Genomic DNA, 27665 nt, shown 5'->3' on the forward strand with positions numbered 1-27665 from the left:
CATGGTGATCTTAGGCTTGTGTGCGGCTGCTCGGCCATGGAAACCCATTTCATGAAGCTCCCGGTGAACAGTTCTTGTGCTGACGTTGCTTCCAGAGGTAGTTTGGAACTCAGTAGTGAGTGTTGCAACCGAGGACAGACCATTTTTCACACGCTATGTGCTTCAGCACTTGGCGGTCCCGTTCTGTGAGCTTCTGTGGCCTACCACTTTGCGGCTGAGCCGTTGTTGCTCCTAGACATTTCCACTTCACAATAACAGCACTTACAGTTGACCGGGGCAGCTCTAGCAGGGCAGAAATTTGTCGAACTGACTTGTTGGAAAGGTGGCAATTTTATTTACCTGTCAGCAACGGGTGAGGCTGAAATAGCCGAATCCACTAATTTGAAGGGGTGTCCACATACTTTTGTATATATAGTGTATATTTTCCTAATTCCAACCCCACCATCCATTAAGTGGAGTCTAAAATGCTACAATTATAAGTCGTTGGTTTTAAAAGCCGGTATGTAGAATAGTAGCGTAGGCAGCTTGTCAACATAAGTCCTTGATGAAGATCTGCAGCAAAATATGTCTGTTCTTGCTTCTAGATACTTTACGTAATATAGTGTGCCTTGTAAAGAGGGATTTAAGAAGCATGGATATAGGTCTACTGTAGATGCTATGCATTCCTCTGGATTTACACTCATAATGGACATCAGCTTGTGTCCCAGATCTCAACTCTGGCAATGTACACACTGCAACTGGCTTTAAAATCACGTTCAATTATATTTTCAAATTCTCAACGTTCCATTTCAATTTAGTTAAATGTTTTGCTGTTCTGCAGGGAGTTGATTTAGATGACATACTTTTACAGTGATAGTTTTAATTATGGCGTGTGCGCGTACGTGTCCCAGTCAGTGTGTAGTAATAGTGTCAACATCACCTGTCATTAAAGCGTGATGTCTCATGCATTTATTATGGCGTTTAAACTCTCTAATGGACAATGGAGTCACTATTGACCCGGTCACATTGATCAGGCCAACAACTCCACTGGCGCTCTACACTGGTTGGACTCTATGAACTGGTCTGTCTCACTCCCCGGCTGCTTCCCAACTCACTCCCTATTCCCTATAAAGTAGGGCACTGGTCAAAAGTATGGCACCATATAGAGAATAGGGTTCCCTTTGGGACGCAGCCCCCAGTCCCCCTGCTATGACCCCAATTGTCTGTGGCAAGAGTCACGACGGTCAATATATTCTCCAATCGATATGGTTATCAATACCGTTCACTTCTTCCTCATGGAGGTACAGCATATAAAAGCGATGGATAGCTTTTTTAAAGGGGCAGTCTGGGATTTTCAAGGGGTAAAACGTTTATATTCATCAAGAAATAATGGCTATTTACAAAACATTAGGAACACCTGCTCTTTCCATGACATGGACTGACCAGGTGAATCCAGGTGAAAGCTATGATCCCTTATTGATGTCACTTGTTAAATCTACTTCAATCAGTGTAGAGGAAGGGGAGGTGACAGGTTAAAGAAGGATTTTTAAGCCATGAGACAATTGAGACATGCGTGGATTCCTAATGTTGTGTACACTGTGCATCAAATGGATATACTAATCCCAGTAGTCTGTGCTTTAAGCCAACTCCTCTCTCGTTCATTGCCAAGCCAAACATGTAGGCTATGGCATCAAAACAATAGAAGAGTTGCCTACTGTCCTTCTAGTTTGGGACCCAGGCTAGCTGTCCTTCTAGTTTGGGACCCAGGCTAGCTGTCCTTCTAGTTTGGGACCCAGGCTAGCTGTCCTTCTAGTTTGGGACCCAGGCTAGCTGTCCTTCTAGTTTGGGACCCAGGCTAGCTGTCCTTCTAGTTTGGGACCCAGGCTAGCTGTCCTTCTAGTTTGGGCAGTGGCTGTCCTTCTAGTTTGGGACCAGGCTGCTGTCCTTCTAGTTTGGGACCCAGGCTAGCTGTCCTTCTAGTTTGGGACCCAGGCTAGCTGTCCTTCTAGTATGGGACCCAGGCTAGCTGTCCTTCTAGTATGGGACCCAGGCTAGCTGTCCTTCTAGTTTGGGACCCAGGCTAGTTGTTCTCGGCAGAAATATATATTTAAAAAAAAAACGTCTTCTTTTTTCTGCGGCGGCAACAATTTAGCAGTGGTGGGCGACCGCTGCGAAATGAATATAGGGGAAACACTGGACCATGACTGCGTCCCAAATGGCACCCTTTTCCCTACATACAGTATAGTGAATAGAGTATCATTTGGGATGCAGCCCGTGTCTGCCTGTCTAGTAATGACCCTCTCCCTCTCTCTGTCCTCTCTCTCAGGCCAAAACCCTGCGGAAGCTGATCCAGCAGACATTCAAACAGTTTGCCAACATGAATGATGACCAGAGCATCCTCATGTTCCTGGAGATTCTGGCACCCGTCTACAGATTCGATAAGGAGTGTTTTAAATGTGCTCTCGGGGTAGGCTGAATTTCACTTTATTTTATTTGTTCTTGGTTTCAAATAAAACATATATATCGATAAGATGCACTTTTGAAATCCCAGAGGATAAAATTAAAGGGATCTTTAAATACTAATGTCTTTAAGTATTTTGTTCATTAGTCCACTCTTAATACAATCTCAAAGAATTGTGCATGTCAGCAGTCAAGTTTTCAAGATAGAGCACTTTCAGTAAAGAGCAAAAAACTGGGATGATGATGCATTTAGCATCATATGATTATTTCCAAGGTTACAATTGTTTTCTCAACAATTCAATTCTGTTGTTCTCAGACAGTGGAGTAAATAAAGCCTGGGATATCATGGTTGTAATTTGGGTGATTTCGTCCGTCTCGCTGCAGCCTTAATGAAATGACAGTTGCATAGTGACCCCTGCTGGCCATAATGAACACAACATTTTTTTTTGTTTTATCCAACAATGACATCATTGATGTAGCAGACAGGTGTTTTCATTGTTATGAGTTGGCACTTTGAAGCCGACAGACTGAACTCGCTGCTTAACTCTCATTGTGTGTGTCTCTCTTTTCCTCTTGTTGATTTGTGACTGAACTGAAGACAATAATCTCAATGGTTCTTTCTCTCTTTCTTACTGATAGTTGAGCTGGGTCATCCAAGTAGAGCTAGCCATTGGACCTGAGGAGGGCATTAGCTACCTCACAGACAAGGGCTCGACTGTAAGTAGGAAATGTTCATATTCATATTTATCGTGTTGTGCATCCTTGTCTTGCATTTCCACACAAACAAGCACAGGCCTTACAGTTATATGACTTATATAGTTTTCAACCAAGGACATCAAACTTTCTCAAAGATATTTAGGACCATTACATAGTGTGGTCTTCCTCAAAGAAGAACATCTGGAACCAAACACTACTTGTAACCTATGGACTAGTCGCTCTCTTTCCCCTCACTATACAATATCTATTTACCCTGAAAGTATTGGTTTTCAAAGAGCATTCCTAGTCATTATGTCATGACGTCTTCAGGGGCTGAGGTAATGAGAACGAGAGAGAGAGACTGTTTGCTAAGTAAGAGAAATCCTCCCAAAATCGCCCCTGAGGGTTTTTACCCACCAAACTGAGAGGAGCAGATTTTCTTCTTGTTAATTGACCGTGAGCCAAGGTTTTAAGAAAGGTTATTTCTGGAATCCAAGAGACCCCTCTTGTTCTGTAAGCAAACGATACGCCAAAAACATCCCTGTCAAGAACAAAAATGTAGCAGCTTGAAATGGAACGTTTCCAATGAAAGAATAGATAGATAACACAAAATGCAGCTTCCCAATAAATATTGTGACCATTTAAAAAGTTAGTTCAACTTTACTTTTGGTATCATAATTTGAAATTTTCCTCTCACAAAAACACCTCTCACTGGGCACAGACATCAATTCAACGTCTATTCCACGTTGGTTCGACGTGATCTCATTTAAATGACGTGGAAACAACGTTGATTCGACCTGTGTGTGCCCAGTGGACTGCTCTGTGAGCTAATGCACTGTATGTGAAATTATAATCTGCAGCACGGTTTATGATGTAAAAAAAAAAAAACATTTGATGAATTGATTGATTGATTCATTCCTCCCTTCCAGCCAACCCACCTTGCCAACTTCACCCAGGTGCAGACCATTGGGTACTCCGTCATGGAGGACAAGGAGAGGAAGGGCATGCTACAGCTCAACGTGGCCGGTGCTGCTGAGGTACCAATCAACCCTGGTTGTGTCACAGATGGCACCTTATTCTTTATATATGTAAGGAATAGAGTACCATAAGGATGCACACATATCATCATATCCCTTACCATGAGGTTGACTTCATCAACATGACTCGACGTGTTTAAAAGGTGCAAAAACTTTTGTAAATACTGCTCATTTCACCCATTAGAAAATCACATATTTGCAGCCTGTTCCCCCCCACATTTAGCTGAGCAGTGGACATAAGTGTGCCATTTCCAAATGGTTCCACATAGAGATCTTCTTGTTGGGGATGACTGTTACTGTAACATACATTCATCCACTCGGGGCTCCGCCCTGTATGAATGGACCCTTTCATTTGTGTTACTAGAGGATGATTATAGTATTGGGTTACTACTCTGTCTGTCAGCCATAGAGGATGATTATAGTATTGGGTTACTACTCTGTCTGTCAGCCATAGAGGATGATTATAGTATTGGGTTACTACTCTGTCTGTCAGCCATAGAGGATGATTATAGTATTAGGTTACTACTCTGTCTGTCAGCCATAGAGGATGATTATAGTATTGGGTTACTACTCTGTCTGTCAGCCATAGAGGATGATTATAGTATTGGGTTACTACTCTGTCTGTCAGCCATAGAGGATGATTATAGTATTGGGTTACTACTCTGTCTGTCAGCCATAGAGGATGATTATAGTATTGGGTTACTACTCTGTCTGTCAGCCATAGAGGATGATTATAGTATTGGGTTACTACTCTGTCTGTCAGCCATAGAGGATGATTATAGTATTGGGTTACTACTCTGTCTGTCAGCCATAGAGGATGATTATAGTATTGGGTTACTACTCTGTCTGTCAGCCATAGAGGATGATTATAGTATTGGGTTACTACTCTGTCTGTCAGCCATAGAGGATGATTATAGTATTGGGTTACTACTCTGTCTGTCAGCCATAGAGGATGATTATAGTATTGGGTTACTACTCTGTCTGTCAGCCATAGAGGATGATTATAGTATTGGGTTACTACTCTGTCTGTCAGCCATAGAGGGATGATTATAGTATTGGGTTACTACTCTGTCTGTCAGCCATAGAGGATGATTATAGTATTGGGTTACTACTCTGTCTGTCAGCCATAGAGGATGATTATAGTATTGGGTTACTACTCTGTCTGTCAGCCATAGAGGATGATTATAGTATTGGGTTACTACTCTGTCTGTCAGCCACAGAGGATGACACAGTATATGTGTGATGGGAGGGGCAGCTGGCAGCCCCAGTCAGAGCAGAACAGTTGTAACAGCCCTGTCCCTCTGCCCGTGCTGCTAATAATGACTCTTTGTGGGCTGCTGCTCTGTGTCCACAGCCTCTCACAGTGACCACGCCGTCACTCACCACAGCTGAAAACATGGCCGACCTCATAGACGGCTACTGTCGCCTGGTCAACGGAGCCACCCAGTCCTTCATCATACGGCCACAGAAAGGTACGTCTTCCTCACACACACACACACTGTCTCAAAAACATACCAGGAGGTACCAGTGTGTGTTCATTTTACTAGATGGTTTTTAAGATTGTGTTGCTAGTGGGACACTGACAGTTGCACTCTGCCTTCGACCAACACACACACACACACACACACACACACACACACACACACACACACGAATATATACAGTTTGAGTTCGTATGGGGGCTGCTTACCTGCTTATGGTGTTGACGATTGTGTTGTGGCAGTCACAGATGTCCCACACACCGTCTCAAAAAGATACTACTACTAAGAATTATTACTGTAGTTGAAGTTTGTTTGGGTTTGAGTGTTAACATTACTAGGTTTTCAAGATTGCGTTGCTCCAGTGATGGTCACAGATTCACTCTGCCTTGTGTGATGTTCTCATTTCAGTCTAAATGGACTGCATTGTATTAGGTCATCTCCAAACATTAGGCAATCGCCGCAACAGTAGACTGTAGTGTTATTTTTTAACTCTTCCCGTTTTCTAAGGTTTCCAGTTGTAGTTTGATTTGGAAATACACTCATACAGAATTGTTTTGTTGTGGTCATGACTTCCCCGATGCCTTTATTACACATTGATAGTAGTTGTAGGTGAATTCACTGTCAATACTCAATGCCTTTATCAGTCTGATAGAGATCTGGTTTATTTTCAAAATAATAAATAAATAATATGCCATTTAGCAGACGCTTTTATCCAAAGCGACTTACAGTCGTGCGTGCATACATTTTTTGTGTATGGGTGGTCCCGGGGATCGAACCCACTACCTTGGCGTTACAAGCGCCGTGCTCTACCAGCTGAGCTACAGAGGACCACAAAAAGGTTTTTCAACAAAAAACACCTTAGTCTTTGCTTGAAGCAGACATGTTGTTGTAGTTTTTTTTTTTTTTGGGGGGTGTTATTAAGCCTTGTTTGGAGTTGGACTGTCTGCTCTTTCCTTTGTGGGAGTAGAGGGGAGTAGGGGAACACTTGAAACAGGCTATTCCTCTCCTGTGCTTGTGATTTCCCCCCCCCTCACCCACACACCTCTTCCTTGGATTTTACTATTCTGATACTCAAAATGATGAACATTGTTTTACGGTATCTGCTTTGCTTGACAATACCTCTCATCTGTATTTTTGTTCAACAGAGGGAGAGAGAGCATTGCCGTCAATCCCCAAGTGAGTATCTGCCATACAGTACACAACATCAGGGTCTACTGTATGGTACGGGTATATTTTGAATGTTCATTCACATAAAAACCTATATGATAGTATAAACATAAAGAACTGTGTAAGAAAGAAAGAAACAAACAAGAAACCATCTGGTCAGTAAATCTATTTGTAGGACTCCTAGCGTCAGCTCTGTTGCCGGTAATAGGCTACGCCAGCGGTCGGCAAACCTTTTCCATTTGGAGTACAAAGTTATCGTACCATTTCTACTGATCTGCGTGCCAGTTTTGATTTCCATATGCACATTTCCGAGGAACAGTTTCATTTAATTTATAATAGTCTTCATATCTCAAAATCAATGTCATGTGGTTAATCAAAATTCTATCTTAAATGAAAATGATACAAATCTAAAAGTAACTTCTATTGCCATTGCCAATATGTAAAAGTAGCCTACATAAAGCAAACATATAAAAACATTGCAGCCTGCAGGTAGAAAATATCCTGATGAAAATAAATATCCTATAAATCACATTGGCTACGCATGGCCTGTCTGCAAGGAACTTGAAACATTCTATCAACTATTAACTTGGTCAGGCCAAAGCTTGTACTAGCAAACTTGCAACATTGGAGAGAGCTGGAAATATTTTTCAAATAGGCTACATTGAGGAGCTATTGTCATTCTCAATTGATGTAAAAACAGACTTTGTTTACTTTCAGTTTGAGGCGAAGAAAAAATTACTTTGAGAAGCTACACAATGATGGTGAGTTTAGACAATCAGAAATAGTATCAGATCCCCAAATGGGCACATTTATAGGCCTACATTTGCGCAGAGGCCAGGTAGCCTAGGCCTACCTCTATGCGTAATCAGGTGCGTGTCCTTACTCAAGATTGACAGAAGCGCTCCAAACAAAAGACAATGAATAAATTGACAACTCGTAAATGGAATGAAATTAACCAAAACTTTTTCCTCACAAGTGTAGCATAGGTTGTGCACTCTGCAAACAACGTGCCCACTCCTACAATGACTGTAATAATAATATATTGAATGCATTACAGTAACCAAACAAACATTGTAGAATCAAAATTATGGTAATTAACGGTAAATGTACTACTGGGTGATACTGGTCTGCCATCCCCGCGTACTCTGCAATGGATTACTCCACTCAGACAGGCGTGAATAAATTATTTGTATATATTTGCCACTGCTCGATTTAAAAAAATCTCGGTCGACCAGCCTATCGACCAAACAATCAGTCGACTAAATGGGGTCAACCCTATTTCAGCTAGAGCTAGAGGGGTGTTTTCCACAATCACACCTTTTCTCTCTCTCCCTCTCTGTTTCTCTCTCTCTCTCTCTCTCTCTCTCTCTCTCTCCCTCTCTGTTTCTCTCTCTCTCTCTCTCCCTCTCTGTTTCTCTCTCTCTCTCTCTCCCTCTCTGCTCTTTGGCTCTCTGGGCTTTGGTCAAATAAGGATAAACGTTATGGAGCCAAATATTTTCCACTTAGTGTTTTCAAACACTTGTAAAGGCTCTCTCTCTCGCTCTCTCTCTACATCTCTCTCTCTCTCTCTCTCTCTCTCTCTCTCTCTCTCGCTCTCTCTCTACATCTCTCTCTCCCTCTCTCTCTCTCTCTCTCTCTCTCTCTCTCTCTCTCTCTCTCTCTCTCTCTCTCTCTCTCTCTCTCTCTCTCTCTACATGCCTTGCTCTCTCTCTCTTTAGCTCAAATAACAAACTCTTCTAAAAACCTGTTTAAACAGTTCTGGGGTAGAATCCTGATAAATAGTTCTCTACAGTAGGATCTTCTCAGAATTCCTCCTCCCTAGTCCCCATATTGGTCCTGCACCTCAACACTAGATCCTTCCAAGACTGTTCAGTGGCTCCAGGAGGAGAATGGTTCTCAGAATATTCTGGATGTTTTCCATTTAGCCCCAGAGATCGTTTTCAGGAATGCACTTGAACCTCCTGGAGTTGCTGTGGACGCTGTTGATTTACTAACTGGTTTTAGGTTAGGGAATTTCCCTTGTTGATCCACTCGGTCTCTGCCCTTTACCCTGCAGGGTACCCAACAATGAGAAGAAGGTAGTAGAGGGGGTGGTCCGGAGCGCCGGGGTGCGTGCCATCTCTGTCTCAGGTAAGAGATCAGTGCCTCGTCAATATCTCTGACTGTCTTATTGTACTGTACATAGCTGGGCTATTGATGGAAGTCCATATATGGGTGGCTGTTGGAGCGAAGATGACCATGCTTTTATCAGATAATCACTCTCAAGCTGATCCCAGATGCTTCCGTCCATTGATCTGTAAAGCCACTGGATATTAGTAAGTATTAGATATCTAATGCTCAACCTAATATTGCATGAACGCCCTTACTTGGATGTTTGTGGGTATTAATATGATTGGCTATACTTCCAGGATTACAAGCTAGCTAGATGGTTACCGTGGAGGTTTCCCAGACGATCTGATGTTGTCACTCAGATCATAAAAGTGCCTCTTGTTTTTATTCATTTGAGGCAACGATTTAGCAGCGGCAGTGCGCCTTTGAATTGCACGAGGCACATCTATCACACTGTAACGTAACACTGCAGCCTTAACATGCTTGTGGATTAGCAACTGGCAGGAGGAGTCACTGCTAAGGAGATGGGGAGGACGGGAGGGGATTGGCAGGGTGAGGAGGGTATGAGGGGGCCAGCAGGTGCCAAGGCCTGCAGCTGGAGATGCCCATGCAAACACAACCCCCCTCGACGAAGATGCACACACATTTTTTTCTCGAGGCAAGCCGAAGTCTACGGCCCTTCGTCGGTCATTGGTCAACAGTAGGGATTCTTCAATGAAGTGTTTGTTGTCTTTCAACGATAGACGACTCGTTTTCATGCACATTTTGTTCACTTGAACAAATACTGCTGTAAAATTGTGCGACTAAGATCTCCTCTGCAAAAAGTCCAAAATAATGACAGATTTCTTGAGTTATCTTAGATTAGTTTTGACTATTTTGGGGAAGGGTATACTGGCTAAGGCGTCTCAAGATGGACAAACAGTACTATTGTCGCTTTTTCAGGTTTTTCAAACAAAGGCAGTATGCGAGACATTTGTTGGGTTCACGTAGCTGAACTCGGCTAGGCGCCAGCCCAACCAAAAGCATGTTGATGCCTTTAGACTCAGGAGCAGTTGGGTCCACGCTTTAGCTTCACTTACGTATCATTAGCATCAGACAAGGAGAATGACTGTCTTGTCCATTGTGTTTCACAGCTCTCCTCTCTCACTCTGTCTCTCTCTCTGTCTCGCTCTCCCCTCTCCCTCTCACTGTCTCGCTCTCTCCTCTCTCCGTCTTTTTCTCTCTCCCCTCTCTCTCTCTACCCTCTCTCCGTCTCTCTTTCTCCCTCCCTTCTCCCTCTCCCCTCTCCTCTCCCTACCATCTCACTCTCTCTCTTTCCTCTCGCCTCTCTTCCTCTTTCTCCCCTCTCCCCTCTCTCTCCCCCCTCTCTCTCTCTCCCCCCTCTCCCGCTTTCGCTCTCTCTCCTCTCTCTCTCTCCTCTCTCTCTCCCCTCTCTCTCTCCCCTCTCTCTCTCTCTCTCTCTCTCTCTCTCTCTCTCTCTCTCTCTCTCTCTCTCTACATCTCTCTCTCCCTCCCTTCCTCCCTCCATCCTTTTGCCTCCCTCTCTCTTCCCCAGTCTATTTCTCTTAATCTTCTAAATGTCAGAGGCCTGTGATGTGGCTGGTGAATGTTAATAGCCTGGGGGGCTGCAGTTACAGATAAAGGCCTGATTGAAGGGGTTGGACAGGCCCTGTTAACTGACCAGGGGTCAGAGATTAGGGGAGTAGAGAGTCAGACAATATGGTATCAAAGAGATGCTTGTGTTCTATGCTGCTGAGAGCTTGTCTCTGAGGTTGGGAGGATCAGAGGGTGTCATAGGGTGATATTAAGTGTCGTAGGGTATCTTAGGGTTGCGGTGCGTCAGCTCTCTTGTAGCTACACAGTGATATAAAGGTTGAGGAGTGTAGTACTCACAGATAGTATATTCCAGATAGATGGTTAAGAGTTTACTGATTTGTTTTAAACAATATGGTTTGATGATTTTTTAGCATATGCCCACAGTAGGCCTATCTATATAAACACTTCTTTAAATGCAGTTTTTGAAACAAACTATGGGATAAGTCTCCTCTCTACCACTGTCAGTAATTAATAGTCATACTGGTTGTTTCAGTTGCACTGTCAGACTGGATGCTATTTCATAGTGGGTTGAAAAAAATATGTTTTGGGAGTTTTGACAATTTATTCAGACAGTGAGGAAGATCGTAAGGGGAGACAGGCAAGTGGGAGAAACAGTGGGAAAGGTGGACACGGGAATCGAACCCCAGTCTCCGGTGGGGAGTTGTATATGTGACTTATGCTGAGAAGTGTTACCACCACACTACAGCTCTGCACTTGATAGTGGACATTTCGCCACATATCAAAAACACTGAGGTTAAACGGAGTGTTAATGGAGTGTGTTCTGAGACGGTCTGAGTTCCATGTTTACACCAGTTATTGATACCATCCATCAATGCTATTACTCAGAAAGGGCTCAGAGAGAAAAGCCCTAAAAAAAAGCTAACGCATAAATCCAATATATTTAACTGAATTCATTCGATATTGTGTCAGTGTACAGTCATATCCAAGACCTTTTGAAGAAGTGGAAATCAATTCCTTAGCCCCGGTGTAGAATAGTGAAGGATTTATTACTATGCTGTCAGAAATGACGTATTTAAAGTGAGGCTAGCGCTGCCATGTCGGTTTTGACTACCCTGTTGGTCGGTATAAGAAAGGAGAGATTGATTAATATTTTTATTATTGACGTATTTCATGTAGTTTCATAACAGGCATGCCAGAGTGATAATGATTTCTGAGGTGTAAATGGAAATTTAAAATGTTCTCTGGAATATGGGAAAAGTTTCGGACTCCGTCACACCAACATTCATCACTCCTTCACAAATGCTGTCTGCTGCTCAATGTGTGTTCTGTGGTGAAGTTGCCCCTAGACACTGATCTGGGGTCAGTTTAGCATTTTCCCCACTAATGGTTAAGGTTAGGATTGACAGAGGGGAAGCTGATCCTAAATGTGTACCTGGGGGAAACACCCCAGAGCTGTTTTTGTCAGAAGCACTATTCATCTCTTCTTCTCACCATCTCTCCCGCTCTCTCATCCCTCTCTCTGATTGTCTGAAGACTCTGTCAACTCTGTGATCCCAACGCCTCCTAAACCTGCTAAAGCCAGGCGCTTTCTCCTTCCTTTTGTCTACTGTGCACATGACTCTTCGTCAAAGGGTACCACTACTCTGATTGGCTGACTAGACTGACCCTGCTTCCTGTTTTTCTCTGACTAACCATGTCTGCCACACTGAGTGCCCAAATCCCCAACGCCACACACACACACACACACACACACACACACACAAACAAACACACAGGGCCACGTAACAAGTGTGTAGGGGATTGAGGTGAAGTGGGGAGATGTCAATAGAAAGTTCTGTTGAGAAACCCTCTCTAAAAATGCCTGACAAAGCAACAGCTACAATGGCCGAACAGAACTAGCCTGCCGGGAAAAAAGGAATATCTCCTCAATGAGATTAAACACATCTCATCGCTCATGCCCTATCCCTGTCGTGTCTTAGAATAAAACACCTTTAAACCGATCCAGCTTTCCAAGACTGCAAGATCAAATTAATTCCACATTTAATTTTTTCCCGGGAAGGTGTGTCGCCTGCTGATTGTAGTCGAGTCACGGCCCGCAAAACCAATAGAGGCTGAGTCCCAAATGACACCCTATTGCCTTATGGGCCATGGTCAAAAGTAGTGCACTATAAAGGGAATAAGGTGCTATCCCCATTTGGGATGCACCAGAGCCTGACTGGGCTGTAACTGGGCTGATGATGCAGGACTGCTGTAAGGCCACGCCAGCAACCAGGCAGATGACCTATAGCTTCTGAGAGGTTAAAGATGAAACACCCTTTAATAGCTTTCTGACTTAATAACCATCTGTTTATATTCCTATAATCACACAGATGTAGATATCCTATATATCGCTATAAATTCAGCTGGATTTTGCCAGCTGAGTTTATGCCCTCAAGGATGTGTAAAAACAAAAATAATCTAACTAACAAAGTTAACCAACACCAGAGAGGAAGATGCGAAGCAAGAGGGTTTACTCCGCTCAAAATCTGTACACAAAAATAAGCCCTCGAAGTGAGGAATTCTTGTATGGAGGTCAATGAGAAAGTTTCGAATTTGGTCAACAAAAAACGTAATTGCTAATTTGCTACGTGGGGCTTATTTGATCAAATATACGTTTCGTAATGGTTAGGTTGTTACGAATGCACTGATGTAAGTGGACGCACCTGGTATTTCGGCAACTTTGAAAAAATCAACTTTTATATTGGAGTTGTGCCTGTTGTTCACACACGTATCTGCCCACTCAATGGCTAGAACGGTCCCACCTGATCTCGCCTCTTCCCATGCTAAGAATAGCCAGGTGATAGCCAATTAACTCCACCGACCCCGCTCCGAACAATGCTGGCTGGAGTTCACTGCTCTGGCCGTCCCTTCAACCAAACTCAATCAGGTTCCACACATTCCAACGACAGACTAACTCAATTTAAAGTAGAAGCTTTCCCACTGATACTAAATAAAAGCATGGATTGGATACACTGTTGAAATGCCCAGTCACTGCTTGTCTTGAGGGAAGGTGTCACGGTAACAATTATTAAACCCATTTTGAATGAATTATACTGTCTTTTATACTTTTCATATATTTGTGAAAAGTGTGTAACCTCTCCTCTCTCTCTCTCTCTCTCTCTCTCTCTCTCTCCCTGCTCTCTCCTCTCTCTCTCTCTCTCTCTCTCCTCCCTCTCTCTCTCTCTCTCCTCTCTCTCCCTCTCTCTCTCCCTCTCTCTCTCTCTCTCTCTCTCTCTCTCTCTCCCTCTCTCTCTCCTTCTCTCTCTCCCTCTCTCTTTCTCTCTCTCCCTCATTCTCTCTGTTTTGCATGCTCTCCTTGGACCTGCAGAGGATTGTAGTGGGGATGGTAATGTTTGGCTTCTTTTAATATTTCCCTCCATTCCTTCCTGTCACCTGCTACTAACTCACTGGGGCCATGAGGGATTCTGGGGGTTTCTGTTGTGTGTGTGTGTGTGTATGACATTACTGTATGTGCCCTATGATGACTCATGAATCATATCAATCACATGAATCATGAATCAAATTAAATGAATCTGTTGTTATCTATCTGCTTCTAGAGGTTTGTCATTGGTAATGCACTAATCATGCAATAGACGTGATTGGAGTTAGGGAAACAATGTAACTTTTAACGTCTCTAGAAAATGTGCTGAAAATTGTGCTGAAATCTGTCCGAGGTGCAGTGCTGCCATGTGATTCGAATCGATTGAGTTTGAGCCTGTCTACAGTGCCAAATTGGCGGGGTTTGAACTTTTGGGACTATTCCATTGGTTCCATGGTGCCAGACAAGCCTAATCAAGCACAGATTAAAGTATTTGAAAGAAAACAAATGCTAGGCTGTTTGAACCCAGGTTTGTTCAGTTTTTCTGTCCTAAAATCTGAACCGGTATTCACAAAGAGTCTCAGATTAGGCATACTGATCTAGGATCAGTTTTTCATTTTTTATCACAATGAATAAGATTAGATAGACAGGGGGGGAACATGATCCTAGATCAGCACTCCTGCTCTCTGCCTGCGTCTTTAAGGGCCCAGCTCCAAGCCCTCTCCCAGCTCGGCCCCGTGAAGAGAGCTGAGTTTGGCTGGAAGAGCAGAGCTCCGTGGCACTGCTTTCCTTCCTGTCTAAAATGGGCCGCCTGGCGGCTGGCTAAACACTACACGATCTGGTGTTCTCCCTTCCCTAAGAGGAACAGTAGCCAAGACGGCACAGCTAGCGAATGACCATTTTCGATCAAGTCAAGATTGGACAGCCAGAGGCCGTTCACATACTGTAAACACCTAAGTCTGTTTATCTAGGGGATGGGGGATGGCAGGGAGCTCGGCCTAGTGATGGACTGGACCGTGCACACTACTCTCTGTAGAGCTCTTCTCTCTCTTTCTCTCTCGTGAAGAGAAAGGGAATAACTGGTTCCATCCCCCCCCTCCGTCTCCACGTCCCCTCTCCTCCCCTCTTCTTCAGCCCTAACCCAGAAGCCCAGCTGTACTGCTGAGTTCTGATTGGCTAGACAGACAGACAGAGCAGACAGATATGCGGCTGAAACTGTGAGAGTTTCGAGCGCAAATGCTTGTGTTTCTGTGTGTGTTTACTGTACGAGGCCGAGTGTGTGCGTGTACGAGAGAACGCGTGTGTCTCGCTCTGTGTCCGGCAGTGTGGGAATTTGCCGAGGAGCACTTGCTATGTGACTCGCATATTTATTTTCAGCTGGCTGTAGTTACTTGTGTGAAAGGGGGTATGTGTCTGGCTAGCTTTATCTGTGTGTATCCGTCTCTGGAGGTGGTGTGTGTGTGTGACTGGACTGACCACGAGGCTGTTGTGTTTCTGCAGAGACAGACGATTATGCTGAGATTATAGACGAAGAGGAAACCTACACCATGCCCTCAAGTAAGTACAGCTCCATGCTCCCTGGTATTGTAGTACAGTATGTTAATGTTAATGTCTGTTGTCCAGACTGTCTCAAGGGATCCAGTCCAGATGTGTTTTCTCTAATTCTCTTTCACGTTCTCTCTCTTGGTCTCTATCTTCTCTTTCTATCTGTCTCTCTATCTCTCTCATTCTTTTTCTCTCTCTCTCTCTCGTTCTTTCTATCTCTCGTTCTTTCTCTATCTCTCGTTCTGTCTCTCTCTCTCGTTCTGTCTCTCTCTCGTTCTCTCTCTCTCGTTCTGTCTCTCTCGTTCTGTCTCTCTCTCTCGTTCTGTCTCTCTCTCTCTCGTTCTGTCTCTCTCTCGTTCTCTCTATCTTGGTCTCTTTCCTCTTTCTCTTCTTCTTTCTGTCTGTCTCTCTCTTTCTCACTCTTCGTCCTTCTCTCGCTATCCAAATTCCCTTGAACGTGGCCCCGGTACTGATTTGTGAACTATTTTCTCCCCCTAAGGCTCTGTGGATTTGTTGATGCGGCTGCTGGAGCCTGTAGAGTCCACCAAATACCAGACACACTGCCTGTGTGTGTCTTTTCTAGGAAACGTAACTACTCTAACAGTCAGATTGTCTGGTACACTCAATGTTTGGTTGTCATGGTGACAGTGTAAGACTCTACACATACTGTAACATCTATGCTTTAAAATGTGGGAAACAGGTTAGTCACATATTCATATTGATGGTCTGCCTATGATCCTTGCCTCACTTAATACTGCTGTCATGATGCTGTCCAAATCAGATACTGATTCTGTTCCATTATGATTTACTGATAGTTTAAGAAAATATCCAGGGAAAGCCTAGTAGTACATCATCAGCAAAAACCTAATATCTGTCACAAATGTTGATTATTATTAAATTGAATAGTCATGTCATTGAGTAGTCCTCATTCAGGACTAAATATGACAGGTGCCCTTTAAGTGTACTGCAGTGAAAGAATGAGTTAGTCATAGAATTAGAATCACTAGAATTAGTTAGTCATAGAATTAGGACCATTAAAATGAGTTACAGTCATAGAATTAGAATCACTAGAATGAACATAGCCCCTCAGACCATTGTACACCCATAGCCGCCAATACACCCGCCACGGAACATTGACTTCAATGGGAATGTCTGTTCTAATAATTGGAATTATATGTCTCCAGTAACCCCAGGTCCTTAGTGACCATGATACTGAGTCTCCAGTAACCCCAGGTCCTTAGTGACCATGATGCTGAGTCTCCAGTAACCCCAGGTCCTTAGTGACCATGATGCTGAGTCTCCAGTAACCCCAGGTCCTTAGTGACCATGATGCTGAGTCTCCAGTAACCCCAGGTCCTTAGTGACCATGATGCTGAGTCTCCAGTAACCCCAGGTCCTTAGTGACCATGATACTGAGTCTCCAGTAACCCCAGGTCCTTAGTGACCATGATGCTGAGTCTCCAGTAACCCCAGGTCCTTAGTGACCATGATGCTGAGTCTCCAGTAACCCCAGGTCCTTAGTGACCATGATACTGAGTCTCCAGTAACCCCAGGTCCTTAGTGACCATGATGCTGGGTCTCCAGTAACCCCAGGTCCTTAGTGACCATGATACTGAGTCTCCAGTAACCCCAGGTCCTTAGTGACCATGATGCTGAGTCTCCAGTAACCCCAGGTCCTTAGTGACCATGATACTGAGTCTCCAGTAACCCCAGGTCCTTAGTGACCATGATGCTGAGTCTCCAGTAACCCCAGGTCCTTAGTGACCATGATACTGAGTCTCCAGTAACCCCAGGTCCTTAGTGACCATGATGCTGAGTCTCCAGTAACCCCAGGACCTTAGTGACCATGATACTGAGTCTCCAGTAACCCCAGGTCCTTAGTGACCATGATGCTGAGTCTCCAGTAACCCCAGGTCCTTAGTGACCATGATACTGAGTCTCCAGTAACCCCAGGTCCTTAGTGACCATGATGCTGAGTCTCCAGTAACCCCAGGACCTTAGTGACCATGATACTGAGTCTCCAGTAACCCCAGGTCCTTAGTGACCATGATGCTGGGTCTCCAGTAACCCCAGGTCCTTAGTGACCATGATGCTGAGTCTCCAGTAACCCCAGGTCCTTAGTGACCATGATGCTGAGTCTCCAGTAACCCCAGGTCCTTAGTGACCATGATGCTGAGTCTCCAGTAACCCCAGGTCCTTAGTGACCATGATGCTGAGTCTCCAGTAACCCCAGGTCCTTAGTGACCATGATGCTGAGTCTCCAGTAACCCCAGGTCCTTAGTGACCATGATGCTGGGTCTCCAGTAACCCCAGGTCCTTAGTGACCATGATGCTGAGTCTCCAGTAACCCCAGGTCCGTAGTGACCATGATGCTGAGTCTCCAGTAACCCCAGGTCCTTAGTGACCATGATGCTGAGTCTCCAGTAACCCCAGGTCCGTAGTGACCATGATGCTGGGTCTCCAGTAACCCCAGGTCCTTACTGACCATGATACTGAGTCTCCAGTAACCCCAGGTCCTTAGTGACCATGATGCTGAGTCTCCAGTAACCCCAGGTCCTTAGTGACCATGATGCTGAGTCTCCAGTAACCCCAGGTCCTTAGTGACCATGATACTGAGTCTCCAGTAACCCCAGGTCCTTAGTGACCATGATGCTGAGTCTCCAGTAACCCCAGGTCCTTAGTGACCATGATGCTGAGTCTCCAGTAACCCCAGGTCCGTAGTGACCATGATGCTGGGTCTCCAGTAACCCCAGGTCCTTAGTGACCATGATGCTGAGTCTCCAGTAACCCCAGGTCCGTAGTGACCATGATACTGAGTCTCCAGTAACCCCAGGACCTTAGTGACCATGATGCTGAGTCTCCAGTAACCCCAGGTCCTTAGTGACCATGATGCTGAGTCTCCAGTAGCACCATGATACTTAGTCTCGTGGGATCACATGAGGCATGAACACAATAGCCCCTGCAGCGGTGTAGTCTGCCTCCCAAATGGCACGCTATTCCCTACATAGTGCACTTATTTTGACCAGAGCCCATTGGCCCTGGTCAAAAGTAGTGCATTATATTGGGAATAGGGTGCCATTTGGGACGTGTAGCTGATTCACCAGGCTGTGGAGTGGACTGGGCCAGCTGACTCATAAGACTGTCTGGTCTGTGAAAGAAAGAAAGAGTTCCTCTTTAACAAGGAGCTCTGTGTATGAAGACTGAGTGTGCCATCGCACACTTACACTGGAGACCAGAGCTCTCTCCATTCAAAAAAGTAATCTATCCAGCATATATACGTTTCTTTGTACCACATGGGGATTTGAGACCAAGAATAATGCAGAGTCCCAAATGGCACCCTATTTCCTGTTTAGTGCACTACTTATGACTAGGGCCCATAGGGAATAGTAGTTAGAATAGGGTGCCATCTGAGACACAGCCTAAATAACACATAGATTTATAGAGGATCAAGTGTTGCGATACTAAAGCTTCAACACGTGTAAGGAGACATCTAATGTAACATGTTGTTGTTAGACAGGCTAACCTGTTTTTCCCCATTGACACCCAGCTCTGTGCACCATCTGTCTCAGAAGGTGGTTCTTTAAACCCCATAACTTCTATTCCCCTTGGTCCTACTTTCTTCTCTGTGTGTGTCTCCTGGTCTGTGGTGAATGGTTTCTAAAAGCCACCTCTCTTTATCCTAACCGCCCAGCAGTGAGCTATGGAGTAGACGAAGGTAACACTGTCTGTCTGTCTCTCTGTCTCTCTCTCTGTCTGTCTCTCTCTCTCGCTCTCTCTCTCTCTCTCTCTCTCTCTCTCTCTCTCTCTCTCTCTCTCTCTCGCTCTCTTGCTCTCTCTCTCTCTCTCTCTCTCTCTCTCTCTCTCTCTCTCTCTCTCTCTCTCTCTCTCTCTCTCTCTCTCTCTCTCTCTCTCTCTCTCTCTCTCTCTCTCTCTCTCTCTCTCTCTCTCTCTCTCTCTCTCTCTCTCTCTCTCTCTCTCTCTCTCTGTTGTCCATCATGGTTGTGATTGTGGTTATGTACTGTACTAGAACGGCTCATTCAACTCTGCTACTGGAAAATAGGTTTAAATCAATTAATTACATTCTCTCCAAAATCAAAGTTTGACAGACTTTTCAGATCCAGCCATATGCCTCGATCCCAAATGAATTTGAAAGATAGGAATTGTTTAATTTCATCAGCTTAGACGGTATCCATCTTTCGCATTCCATTTAAACCCCTGAAAAACGTTGAATTTGAAGTGAACTATTGCTTTAGTACTGTTTGCTTAACCCAAGTAGCCTATCTCTCTAGCCGTGAGATGAAGCAATCTCACCCAATCAGCACCAGAGGTGAATGTGTCTTCAATAGTGTGATTGTTCAATTGACTTATTTATTTATTATTCATGTTCTTGATGTGTTTCTTCATTGGTTTTCCTTTAATTGCTTTAACTTTTTGTTGTGAAATTCCATTTATCATCCATTCGTTTTGTTTGTTATGTGTCTGTCTGGGGAGAAAATGTGCAATTATCTTAACTGAAACGGATACATCAAACCAGTGGTAGCCTGTTGTAATTTGAAATACGCAGGGAGGAGCAAATATATTGAGTGCTACATACATGTGTGTTGACATCACTACAGCCTGGTCATTTTCTGTTGCAGTGTGTATGTCATTGCCTGGTGTTGGGTGTGAATGGCCTTATACAGATACACTATATATACAAAAGTATGTGGACACCACTTCAAATTCGGCTATTTCAGCCACACCCGTTGCTGCAGGTGTATAAAATCGAGCACACAGCCATGCAATCTCCATAGACAAACATTGGCAGTAGAATGGCTTTGCTGAAGAGCTCAGTGACTTTCAACGTGGCACCGTCAAGTCAGTTCGTAAAATGCCTGCCCTGCTAGAGTTGCACTGTTCAACTGTAAGTGCTGTTATTGTGAAGTGGAAACGTTTATGAGTAACAAAGGCTCAGCCGCGAAGTGGTAGGCCACACAAGCTTACAGAACAGGACCGCCGAGTGCTGAAGCGACACTCACTACCAAGTTCCAAACTGCCTCTGGAAGCAATGTCAGCACAATAACTGTTCGTCAGGAGCTTCATGAAATGGGTTTCCATGGCCAAGCAGCCGCACACAAGCCTAAGATCACCATGGGCGATGCAAAGCGTCAGCTGGAGTGGTGTAAAGCTCGCCGCCATTGGACTCTGGAGCGGTGAAAACGCATTCTCTGGAGTGATGAATCACATTTCATCATCCGGCAGTCCGACGGACAAATACCTGCCCCAATGCATATTGCCAACTGTAAAGTTTGGTGGAGGAGGAATAATGGTCTGGGGCTGTTTTTCATGGTTTGGGCTAGGCCCCTTAGTTCCAGTGAAGGGAAATCTTAACGTACAGCATACAATGACATTCTAGACGATTCTGTGCTTCCAACTTTGTGGCAACCGTTTGGGGAAGGCCCTTTCCAGTTTCAGCAAGACAATGCGAGGTCCATACAGAAATGGTTTGTCGAGATCAGTGTGGAAGAACTTGACTGGCCTTCACAGAGCCCTGACCTCAACCCCATCAAACACCTTTTTGGGATGAATTGGAACACCTACAGTGAGCCAGGCCTAATCGCCCAACATCAGTGCCCGACCTCACTAATGCTCTTGTGGCAGAATGGAAGCAAGTCCCCGCAGCAACGTTCCAACATCTAGTGAAAAGCCTTCCCAGAAGAGTGGAGGCTGTTATAGCAGCAAAGGGGGGACCAACTCCATATTAATGCCCATGATTTTGGAATGAGATGTTCGACGAGCAGGTGTCCACATACTTTTGGTAATGTAGTTTATGTACAGTACTACCGTCTACTGCAGTCAAAATACAGCCAAGGCTTCTAGCTGTTATTATTAACAACCAAAAATGGCCTCATCAGCTCTTCCTTACTTGGGTTACCCATCCATTTGTGGCTTAGCTCACACACACAAACGCACGCACCCACACCACACCATACCACACTGAACCACACCACACCGAACCACACAACACCACACCATACCACACCACACAACTAACAGGGGTTATCTTTCCCTCCCCAGCCAGGGACTATGAGATCCAGAGAGACAGGATCGAGCTTGGACGCTGCATCGGAGAGGGACAGTTTGGAGACGTCCACCAGGGAGTCTACAACAGCCCGGTAAATAGTACAAGTATATAGTACTGTAACAAGTATATAGTATTGTATAAGTATATTGTACTGTAACAAGTATATAGTACTGTAGCAAGTATATAGTATTGTATAAGTATATAGTACTGTAACAAAGAAATAGTACCGTATCTGTCTTGCTAAATGCAGACGAAGCATCTCTCCTCTCACCCTCAATCCCCACGTGTTCATCTCAATTCCACCCGACTGTTACTGTCTAGCTAAATGCATCTCTCTTCTCATTTATATGTTCAATATTTTCATGTACATAAACTGACCCAATGTTTTGTCTTGTGTCTGACTTCCAGGAGAATCCCACTCTGAACGTGGCCATTAAAACGTGCAAGAACTGCACATCGGACAGCGTGCGCGAGAAGTTCCTTCAGGAAGCATGTGAGTGTGCTGAAACGTGCTGTAAGCTAGGACTGTGTCACTGTGATGGGCCTGAAAATGACTGCACACACACACACACACACACACACACACTACCTGATGGTAGTCTCAGGTTGCTTTACTCACTGGGTTTACAGTGTTCACCGACAGTTGAGGAAGGAATGTGTTCTATTTAAGGAAGCTGGTAACTGTAAACATTGGCTTCGTTCCAAACGTCACTATGTAGGGAATAGGGTGCCATTTAGCATGCAGTGGTGTTTGAGCCTATGTGTTAGACCTACCCCAGTTACTTTTTCTTTATTCCTTTGAAAAACTCAATCAAATCTTATTTTTTTATTTATTACATTTTTTAGGGGGTAATCAAATGTTAGTCTACAGCTTTCCACTCTAGTGTTTCAACTGTTTGTTGAAATCCTCACACCCCTTTGTGATGTTTGTTCCTCAGTGACCATGCGTCAGTTCGACCACCCCCACATAGTGAAGCTGATCGGTGTGATCACAGAGAACCCGGTGTGGATCATCATGGAGCTGTGCACGATGGGAGAGGTGAGGCGTCCTGGGGGTTTGGTTGGCAGCCAGTAACCCATACAAACACTGAGTATGTTTTGATAGATAGGCTACGTGCAGTACGCAGAGGTGTTGTTGGAGTTCTTGTCATTCTTGTAATGAATGGGAGATCACAGAAGGCAGGAACATGTTTGGAAATAGGGCCACAGTTTCCTCTGTCGTTCACCTAGCTCTGTAAAAACGAAGAGGATAAATCTTATTGACGTTTTAATCTTCCAGTTGAGGTCCTTTTTACAAGTAAGGAAGTACAACCTGGACCTGTCAACGTTGGTCCTGTTCTCCCACCAGCTCAGCACAGCCTTGGCCTACCTGGAGAGCAAACGCTTTGTCCATAGGTAAGACCATGACCCATTTAACCTGTTATTTAGGTTGACACTATAAGATTTGTAAGTTTTTACATTTTCTAATATATTTATTTGTGCCACGCTGTCAATATTTACGTACTCAATGTTCCGTTTGCAGAATTCCAGAATCTTTCCAAAATCCCCAGGTTTTCCAGAATTCCTAGTTATTGTGTATCTCTTTGTGTGGATCTCTTCAGGGACATTGCTGCCAGGAACGTGTTAGTGTCTTCCACAGACTGTGTGATGCTGGGAGACTTTGGCCTCTCCCGCTATATGGAGGACAGCTCCTACTACAAAGGTACAAACCTGCTTTATACGGTCTCTGGTACAAACCCACTGACTTCCAGGCTGGTGTTTGAGCACCATCTGCTGGTTGTGAAAGCCATTGCAGAATGTCTACGCGCTGAAGCACACATGCGTTTTTGTCTCAACGTCTAATCTCTTTTTTCAGCTTCCAAAGGGAAACTTCCAATCAAATGGATGGCTCCAGAGTCCATCAACTTCAGACGCTTTACCTCAGCCAGTGATGTGTGGATGTTTGGTGAGTTTGGCAGCTACAAATTACACACATCTAGCTATCAACTCCTGTGTTTGTGTCTGTCTATGTCATATCTAGAGCCTGTCCTAACAGTCTTTCCCCACTCCTCTCCTCCCCTACTCTCTCCTCCCCTCTCCTTCCCTCTACTCCCCTCCTCTCTCCTCCCCTCTCCTTCTCTCTCCTCCCATCCCTCTCCTCTCTCCTTCCCTCTCATCCCCTCTCCTCTATGCCCTCTCTCCTTCTCCTCCCATCCTCTCTCCTCCCCTCCTCTCTCCTCTCCTCCCCTCCCTTCTCCTCCCTCCTCTCTCCTCTCCTCCCCTCCCTTCTCCTCCCCTCTCCTCTATTCCCCTCCTCTCTCCTCTCCTCCCTTCTCCTCCCCTCTCCTCTACCCTCCTCTCTCCTCCACTCACTTATCCTCCCCTCCTCTCTCCTCCCCTCCCTTCTCCTCCCCTCCTCTCTCCTCCCCTCCCTTCTCCTCCCCTCCTCTCTCCCCCCTTCCTTCTCCTCCCCTCCTCTCTCCCCCCCTTCCTTCTCCTCCCCTCTCCTCCCCTCCTCTCTCCTACCCTCCCTTCTCCTCCCCTCTCCTCTACTCCCCTCCTCTCTCCTCCCCTCCCTTCTCCTCCCCTCCTCTCTCTTCCCCTCCCTTCTCCTCCCCTCCTCTCTCCCCCTTCCTTCTCCTCCTCTCTCCTCCCCTCTCTATCCTCCCCTCCCTAACCTCTTTCCCCCCCTCTCCTCCCCTCCCTAACCTCTTTCCCCAACCTCCTTCCCCTCCCCCCTCCTCTCCAGGTGTGTGCATGTGGGAGATCCTCATGTACGGTATCAAGCCCTTCCAGGGGGTGAAGAACAATGATGTCATCGGGCGGATAGAGAACGGAGAGCGTCTGGCCATGCCTCACAACTGTCCCCCCACCCTGTACAGCCTGATGACCAAGTGCTGGGCCTACGACCCCAGCAAGAGACCCCGCTTCACAGAACTCAAAACCCAGCTCAGGTCAGTACCTCTGGGGGGAGAAGCTCAGGGGTCGGAAGTGCTGATCTAAGAGCAGTGTTTTCCTTTTCGATCCTAATGAATAAAATAACAAGGACAGGGAGGATCTGGTCCTAGATCAGCACTCCCACTCTGAGATGCTGCATGAATATAGGCCCTGCTGAAGTATATGCCTCAGGATAGAAGGTGCCCTTAAGTACAGATCTAGGATCAGCTTAACTAACCTATTCCTAACCGTAACCATTAGTAGGGGGCGAAACACTAATCTGTCTAGAAGAAACTCTTCATACGTGCTTGGCAGTGTTCTTTCACACACAGTATCCCTGCTTTATAACTCTGGAATAATGATGTTCAACATTGCTACACAAGAGGTCACTGTTACATGTATTAATGTACAGGACACTTCAGTAAGTTTAGAAACAGAGTGGTCTCAGCTACTTAAATTGTAATCCACATAAGAGGCAACAACTTGATGCCATATTCCCAATAGAGACTATCAGATAGCAGCACACAATGCACTTCAGTGGTCTATCTATGTCAGTCAAATCCGTGGTAGCTAGATAAAGTGTGATGTACTTAGATATTTTAGTCTAGTGGAAGCAAAGCCACATTACAGGGTGTGTGTGGGTACATTTCTATGGGTAGTCCTTGCCTGCGTCCCAAATGGCACCCTATTCCCTATATAGCACACTACTTTTGATTTGGGACGTAGCCCTTTTGTGGTGGATTTATTGCCTAGCCATCCCATGGGCCATTTGCCTTAGTATGTGAGAACCTGTCTGTCTGTCTGTCTGTCTGTCTGTCTGTCTGTCTGTCTGTCTGTCTGTCCATAGATAAAGCCCTAGAGGATGTGAGCCATTCTCTTTTCTGTTAACTTTAGACCGACTGGGCTGTGTGACTCATGTGTCCCTACTAGATAATAGTTCCCATCCCACTGGACCCATATTCAACACAGACCCATGTCCATAGGCCTATGCTGAGCAGTGGGTATGTTCTGGGAGAAGAGAAGGAGAGGGTGTGTATAGAGGGAGAGGGTGTGTATAGAGGGAGAGGGTGTGTATAGAGGGAGAGGGTGTGTATAGAGGGAGAGGGTGTATATAAAGGGAGAGGGTGTGTATAGAGGGAGAGAGTGTGTATAGAGGGAGAGGGTGTGTATAGAGGGAGAGGGTGTGTATAGAGGGAGAGGGTGTGTATAGAGGGAGAGGGTGTGATAGAGGGAGAGGGTGTGTATAGAGGGTGGGTAGAGGGTGAGGGTGTGTATAAAGGGAGAGGGTGTGTATAGAGGGAGAGGGTGTGTATAGAGGGAGAGGGTGTGTATAGAGGGTGTGTATAGAGGGTGTGTATAAAGGGAGAGGGTGTATATAAAGGGAGAGGGTGTGTATAGAGGGAGAGGGTGTGTATAGAGGGAGAGGGTGTGTATAGAGGGAGAGGGTGTGTATAGAGGGAGAGGGTGTGTATAGAGGGAGAGGGTGTGTATAGAGGGAGAGGGTGTGTATAGAGGGTGTGTATAGAGGGTGAGGGTGTGTATAAAGGGAGAGGGTGTGTATAGAGGGAGAGGGTGTGTATAGAGGGAGAGGAAGAGGGTGTCTATAAAGGGAGAGGGCGTCTATAAAGGGAGAGGGTGTGTATAGAGGGAGAGGGTGTGTATAGAGGGAGAGGAAGAGGGTGTCTATAAAGGGAGAGGGCGTCTATAAAGGGAGAGGGTGTGTATAGAAGGTGTGTATGGAGGGAGAGGGAGTGTATGGAGGGAGAGGGAGTGTATAGAGGGAGAGGGTGTGTATAGAGGGAGAGGGTGTGTATAGAGATATAAGGTGTGTATAGAGGGTGTGTGGTTGGTTGTCTATCAAAGGTCTTTGCTGCATGGTTTGGGTGATAGTGTTCCTATTACTATAGGAAGGTGTGTGGTGTGTGTGCGTCAGGTGCTATCATGAGCGTGGCTGGTCTTGCTCCATTTGGAGCTCTTGGGTACAGAGTGTGAACTGCCTATTGTCTCTAGCCCATACAGGGAGAGAAAGGAAACACAAGGTAGGAGGGATTCCCCCCACACTTTCATACAGTCGCCTCTCCTCTAGCCAAGCCCTGGGTCGCATTCATTTGGCACCAAACAGAAGAAAACGGGGTGAAACAGGGATGGGACTACCTGAACTTGTCCAATAAGAAACAATGTTTTTTGCATTCCTTTGAGAAGTTTTGCTACGGTGTGCTCTAGTGAACACAACCCTGGTAGTTAGTTCCACAGCATCATACTTCCCAGTCAGTCCAGTCCAGTGGTAGGCTGGCTGATAGACTGACTGGCCGGGGGCCAACCACAACAGGCTACCCATGGCAGAGGGAGGAAGGAGATGGAGGGGGTGAGCTGGAGCTGTTGGCTCTGATAAAAGAGAGTTTAGTGAAACAGTACAGGACTTTCACACACACTGCTGCAGGCTGCGGATGTGACCAAGGAGCTGGTGGTTCATCCGTGTTGTGGTGTGTTTGGATGCACATGGGCTCTGAGGCATACACTTGGGGGATGAGTGTTTTCCTGAAAGGTAAATTGGACGTTCACGTTTCTGGTGGATGAGGATGATTGAACTTGGTAATAGATATGGATAATGGATAACATATTTGGTAATAGATACAGATAATGGATAACATATTTGGTAATAGATATGGATAATGGATAACATATTTGGTAATAGATACGGATAATGGATAACATATTTGGTAATAGATACTGATAATGGATAACATATTTGGTAATAGATACTGATAATGAATAACATATTTGGTAATAGATACGGATAATGGATAACATATTTGTCTCCTATTACATCTGAGGTGGTCTGTGATAACTAAGAACATTATATTTAAAGTGTTTTGTGAATGTTAATTGTGTTGCAACCCACTCTACTGTGTCCCAGTCTGTGTGATAACTGTATGCTAAGCTGTTGTGTCTGTGTGATAACTGTATGCTAAGCTGTTGTGTCTGTGTGATAACTGTATGCTAAGCTGTTGTGTCTGTGTGATAACTGTATGCTAAGCTGTTGTGTCTGTGTGATAACGGTATGCTAAGCTGTTGTGTCTGTGTGTGATAACTGTATGCTAAGCTGTTGTGTCTGTGTGTGATAACTGTATGCTAAGCTGTTGTGTCTGTGTGTGATAACGGTATGCTAAGCTGTTGTGTCTGTGTGTGATAACGGTATGCTAAGCTGTTGTGTCTGTGTGTGATAACTGTATGCTAAGCTGTTGTGTCTGTGTGTGATAACTGTATGCTAAGCTGTTGTGTCTGTGTGATAACTG

General features: G+C 45.1%; 1 protein-coding gene across 14 annotated transcripts in view; it reads left to right on the forward strand.

The window, feature by feature from the left end:
• The window catches only part of LOC121586778 (focal adhesion kinase 1-like), a 189382-nt gene that overhangs the window by 136025 nt on the left and 25692 nt on the right, over positions 1 to 27665 (forward strand). For 6 of the 14 annotated variants that reach the window (XM_045226442.1, XM_045226436.1, XM_045226430.1 and 3 more), the window contains 16 exons: positions 2306 to 2446; positions 3079 to 3156; positions 4065 to 4172; positions 5527 to 5644; positions 6799 to 6829; positions 8877 to 8950; positions 13854 to 13871; positions 15345 to 15401; positions 19054 to 19104; positions 21447 to 21544; positions 21862 to 21946; positions 22392 to 22492; positions 22733 to 22848; positions 23055 to 23155; positions 23309 to 23398; positions 24182 to 24386. In XM_045226442.1, the coding sequence (XP_045082377.1) occupies positions 2306 to 2446; positions 3079 to 3156; positions 4065 to 4172; positions 5527 to 5644; positions 6799 to 6829; positions 8877 to 8950; positions 13854 to 13871; positions 15345 to 15401; positions 19054 to 19104; positions 21447 to 21544; positions 21862 to 21946; positions 22392 to 22492; positions 22733 to 22848; positions 23055 to 23155; positions 23309 to 23398; positions 24182 to 24386 (1472 nt within the window). The remainder of the gene's footprint in view (positions 1 to 2305; positions 2447 to 3078; positions 3157 to 4064; positions 4173 to 5526; positions 5645 to 6798; positions 6830 to 8876; positions 8951 to 13853; positions 13872 to 15344; positions 15402 to 19053; positions 19105 to 21446; positions 21545 to 21861; positions 21947 to 22391; positions 22493 to 22732; positions 22849 to 23054; positions 23156 to 23308; positions 23399 to 24181; positions 24387 to 27665) is intronic. The other 8 variants (XM_045226435.1, XM_045226437.1, XM_045226439.1 and 5 more) reach the window with 6 other exon arrangements.

The sequence above is a fragment of the Coregonus clupeaformis genome, chromosome 17 (assembly GCF_020615455.1).
Source record: "Coregonus clupeaformis isolate EN_2021a chromosome 17, ASM2061545v1, whole genome shotgun sequence".
NCBI lineage: Eukaryota > Metazoa > Chordata > Actinopteri > Salmoniformes > Salmonidae > Coregonus > Coregonus clupeaformis.